The sequence below is a fragment of the Meleagris gallopavo genome, chromosome Z (genome assembly GCF_000146605.3).
Source record: "Meleagris gallopavo isolate NT-WF06-2002-E0010 breed Aviagen turkey brand Nicholas breeding stock chromosome Z, Turkey_5.1, whole genome shotgun sequence".
NCBI classification, from domain to species: Eukaryota; Metazoa; Chordata; class Aves; order Galliformes; family Phasianidae; genus Meleagris; species Meleagris gallopavo.
Genome location: NC_015041.2, coordinates 43,256,351 through 43,261,655, shown reverse-complemented (window position 1 = coordinate 43,261,655; position 5,305 = coordinate 43,256,351). Strand labels below are relative to the sequence as shown.

The following is a 5,305-nucleotide window of genomic DNA, read 5'->3' as shown; positions in this document are numbered from 1 at the left end:
TGTGTGTGTATATGGTATAATTTGTTTATTTAACTGTTCATTTTAATTATTGAAGCTTCAATATAGCAACGTGTGAACAGTATGTTACACACAGAACAAGCAGGTGAGCGCTACTGTAAATACTTGTCTTACATACCCACCTAATTTTAATGTCATGAGCCATCCCACTGAAGTTGATGAGATTGTTCACACCCCTAGAATTAAACATGCTCCTATCTGTCATAAACTTGAATCACACAACCATATAGATACACTTCCCACACAGAGCCACGCAGCTTGATCGTGAAGGATAACACAACTTTGCCCTGGGCAGACAAGGGGCTTTATAAAAGCAAACACTATTCTTATTATTAAAGGCAGTGTTTTAGGGAAAGAAAAATAAATAAATAACCAATCAACCAACCCAAAAAAAAGCAAAATAAAATCCCCCAGATCCATATCCAGGGTATGAACTCATATATAACAGCATCTGTGTGTTTACGTGTGTGAAAACAATACTCACCCTAAACAAATAAATATACAAATGTATATAATTTTAATGGACTGATTTTTTACTCAAACACTAACTCTATCAGCTGCATGCCTGAGTCATGCACTAGCATTAAATAAGGAGCAGTCCTTTAAAAGTCTGTTGGCACCACAAAACAAACGAAGCGTGCCCACTGGCTTTAAGACTTTTGGCCCAATTAGTACCATGAGTGGTCTGTCAACATGCTGGATGTTTCGCTTGGATAGACTTCAGGATACTAGTGAAAATTTTATTCTAGCACACATTATATTTTACTAAGCTACATCAACCAAGAAAGCAACACTTTTCCTCCTTTGCATTAGATAAGGAGACAGGAAAAATACCACATGTGATATTAGCACTGCTAGAAATAAGCAAAAGCAGAGCAATTATACCATGCAAAGCATGCAAAGAGTAGAAGAAAAGAAGTACTCAAGCACCAGAGGGATACACGCATTTGTTAAAAGAGATTCTCTAAGCATACTAACCTGCTGGTTCTAATGAATTTTCTACTTTGTCGTTAACATCGAAAACACGATCATGAACACCTATAGTTTTCATACAGCTGTCTATAACAAAATAGAGATAACAGCCAAATATGTTAGTGAGACACCCTTAAACTCCGCACTTTCTGTTTTTTCTCTTTTTTCCTTCTCTATTTACTGTATATAATTAAGCATACTTATGCTTTATAGTCTATGGCACTTATCCAAATGCCAGTCTTCCATTGGTACAACAGTTTAAGAAACAACAAGTTAGCAATTGCCATGAAATTAAAATAAAGCTTTATGAAAAATGATAAGGAAATACCATGAAAATAATAACACAAATGCTGCTGTACAGAACAGATAAACAAGGTTGAACAGTAAAAAAAAAAAAAAAAAAAAAAAGAATTTACTGCTGTTAACCAGACCACACAGTAAAGCATGCGCTACAAAGCCACCCTTGAAAGCTTATTCTAAGGAACTTACTTGCTGGTCGCACAAAGACCTTAAGCTTTAGGCAGGATCTCCTTCCATTATCTGGGATCGCAGAAGCTGTAAATGAAGAAAAATGAGAGAGAAGTGGAAGAGTAAGAGAAAATGCATATGATCCTTTTTCCTACAGTCAAACATCCCTTATCATCCCTTCCCTCGAAGAGCTGGCTACATTTCAGTCTCTGCATGTAAGTATTTCAAGTGTGTAAAGTAGCCAGATAAGACAAAGGCAGTGAGAGAACTGCAGATTTTATTCTAATCCCTTTTTCGATTATTTTCATGAAAGAAGTGAAGTAAATGATATTCACAATGTTTCATTATCTCCTTTCACCTTTTCACACCTTTCTCTCAAGAGATAGTTTAATATGGTTTCTGCTGTAATGCATGTGTCTACTTTGAAAAATTACACTTGAGAATAATTAAGATCACTTACAAGAAAGCTGAAGTTCTGAAATGGTAGGACACAGACTTCAGCAACTCAAAAAGGAATGAAGGAAAACTGACAAAATGATGCTGAAGTTGACAATGTTAAAAATATAAATATGGACATACTTCCACTAAAGTAAAAATACACACCATTAAATACGTCCATTAAATTCCACCACTAAATCAGACTGTATTCTTCCACTATGTGTGCCTTTGTTGATAAAATCCATATTTTGTTTCAGTCAAAATATGATTCCCTGTGTTAACATACATTCTCAAATCAGCTTATTCCTTATTTCTCTCCTCCCTCATCTTTGCCATTCAAAGTATCTCTTCGGAAGAATACTTACTGTATAAAGAGGAAAGAAAAAAGAGGAAACAACATGTGTACCACTACACAAAAGCTCACATATATAATATTACCATAATCACCTACTATTTCCCAGGAACAACTGCTGTTGTGAAAACTTCCTTTCGGGATATATACTTGCCTTAAAACACCTAATTCAAAGGCAAATGTACCAAGCTACTTGACTTGGGCATGCAAATTTTTCCTTGTGAAAGACCATCTTTGGATACATTATTTCAGCCTTGTAAAACCTTCAAAACCTATACCTGAAAACACTGCCTGAAGCACCTGAAGTCATTTTTATTTCACTGCATAGTCCCTTTCATCAAATAAAAAGCTAGACACGGCGGCACAACAGTTGCTTTTTATAGGAAACTGAAATTATTGGAAGCTGTCTGGATTTATGAAAGATGATTGGGCCAATAAGATGTTTATGCTGTTTCATCCATTTTTATTTTTTTACTACATTTCACTGAAAAATAGCTGAAATCATTTACATAAAGACATCTGAACACACACTCTTTGTCTACAAGGCAAACTCACACTTGATGGGCTTCTCAAATAACTTAAAATGAATTTCTTTAGACTTTGATGATGTATTTCCAAGGCAAGCATCAGCTTTATCTTACCAAGAAGAACTAGCAAATTCAGTAGGAACACAAATAAAAGGAGCACAGGGTCAAATAGAGCTAATGCTTTTGTTCTGCACCTGTTGGGAAGTGCTTGAAAAATTGTTTCCTCTTTTAATCAAAAGACAAAAGTGTGTAGAAATGATGCTCCCCCCTTCAAAATGACAAGCGTTAAGAAGTGTTAACAGCTGGCTTTGCTGTAGGCTCTTACTAAATCAAAATCAGAAAAACACCCTGTACTGACATTTACAGTAACTGGTGTGTTATTTAGGGCACAATATTTGAACTCTGTGGTTACATTCAGGAAATTGTGTCCTTTCCATGGCCCTCACTGAGTATATGCAACTGGCTAAATGCTTTGCTCAGACTAAACAAGCACTTGTTGATTTCTCAAAAGATAAGTATTCTCTTATTACCATATTACTAACATAAAGGTGGAAACGACACTTCTAACACTAGTCAAAACAGAAAATATACAGTAGTTTTATCAGAAACAGCTCTTCTAGCTCAGAATTTCAGAAGTGCATCTGGATCCAGACTTATTCAAAGGCACATTTTAACTTTAATGTTTACATGTTGCCACTTACATCCACAAAATAAACATGTTTGGGCTACTGGTGTTTATTAGAACATGTTGTTAGCACTAGCACTGACTAGCTATGATAGCTAGGATCAAATAATAGTCTACCTAGAAAAAATAAAATGAATATAAAGTTTACACGTGTATGCAATATTTGTACATACTTAAGAGCAAACAAGAACTGATGATTAGCCATGTTCTCTGGGAGAAAATTTCAAAATCTGCCCTCTGCTTAAACTTCCTTCTTCTACCATTCCTTACATAGGTTTTCATAGAATGTGCTGTATCATGAACCGCAGTCTTATGGCAATCCTATCTGCTGCATTTAATTCATCATCCTTAAAACTGATGCACTTTTAGTGTTAAGTGTGATAATGTGCTTTTTTCTTCTCTTAGGAAATTATGTACTCTAAGTGATTTATGAAAAATGGTAAGTAATAAAACTAGAAAGATTCCTCTTCAGCCACAGTGTTTTACACTCCTTCAGAGGGAATAATAATAATTAAGATAAAAAAGAACTAAGAGACATTTTGTCCTGCTCTCCCATCTGCCTCAGTGACCAAGAACAAGATGATGAAGAGACACAGTGCAACCTCTTCAGCCTTCCTGAGAAATTTAAGACCTGTTTGCCAAGCTGGGTTACTGCAATACCTTTTTATTTCTTCCCTTCTCTTTTTCATCTTAAAACAAAAACACTGACAATTTGCAGTATTTCCCATAAGTCCATAAGATGTATCACTCACAGAGCAGAGTCAGGTTTGCTAATGCCATCAATTCTGTTCCCTCACACATTCCAGTTTGCCATTATTGCTCTGTTCTCTTCCCTGTTTTGTTTATTCTGCAATATTTTCACCACTGTCCTATGAAAAACCTGACTCTTAGATTATGACATCCAGTTTATACTGCCAACAGCTAGGGTTTTTTTTTCTTCCTCTTTCAGCAACAAGCTCAATATCTTTTTTTTTTCTTCTGAATTTTAGGCACACCACACTTGTACTCTGCTAAGGAAAGCCAAGAGTGCTCATTAAATCTGCTTTTTCATAGCTAACGCCTTGAAGCTTAAACCCAAGTTGAAGTATAAAGTCTATTCTTCTGCATAAAAGTACCTTTAATGACAAACTTTTGCTAAAGAGCACAGAACTCCCAATCAGGGTGACCTACTGCCCAACATTTTGATTAACAACTTCAGAGGAAACACCAAATGACCAAAACAACACATAGGAAGGGATAAGCTACACATACTAGCATATTAACTAAAAAAAAAAAAAACAATGTATTTTTTTTGTGGAAAAAAAGAAAGTAATGGTGTAGCTAGGATCTCACAAAATTCATGCTTTAAATGAAAATTCAGGAATCAGTTCAAACTGAAAAATTGAAGTCTTTACTTCCAGACCTAAGGTCAGGCCTATTAGTATTAGCAGAATGTTCAGTGGTTTTATATGTTTCACTTTCCAAGAATGATGGGTTTCCAATGCAATGGAGTCTGGTAAATTCCCTAAAACTCTTGCATGCTTGCCTTCTAGACCCTTTGCCTTCTAGGGTCTGTTAAAGTTCCTTCCCAGCTAAACTTCTCACTGCTGTTGTTATATCCAATTGAAATTAGCTATGCTATAAGAAAATGTCCTTTCTTCACCTGTACAAAAAGAAATTTCATTCTCCTCTCTGCACAAAACCAGGTTAGCCTCTAAGGCTTTGGCATAAGGTTTTTCTATTTGTCCCTTTCAAAAGTGATATTAGCTATAAAATAGAGGCCAGCTCTGAGAATAGGAAATCTCTGATGCTAATGGAAACTATCCCAAGTAACATTTTCAAAAATTGAAATTCCTAAGGAGAAGA

General features: G+C 35.5%; 1 protein-coding gene across 1 annotated transcript in view; it reads right to left on the bottom strand.

Moving 5' to 3' along the window:
* The window catches only part of EFNA5 (ephrin A5), a 231,342-nt gene that overhangs the window by 4,859 nt on the left and 221,178 nt on the right, over positions 1 to 5,305 (bottom strand). The window contains exons 5-6 of the mRNA XM_031557423.1: positions 1,480 to 1,545; positions 997 to 1,077 (exon numbers count right to left, since the gene is read on the bottom strand). Coding sequence (XP_031413283.1) covers positions 997 to 1,077; positions 1,480 to 1,545 — 147 coding nt within the window. The remainder of the gene's footprint in view (positions 1 to 996; positions 1,078 to 1,479; positions 1,546 to 5,305) is intronic.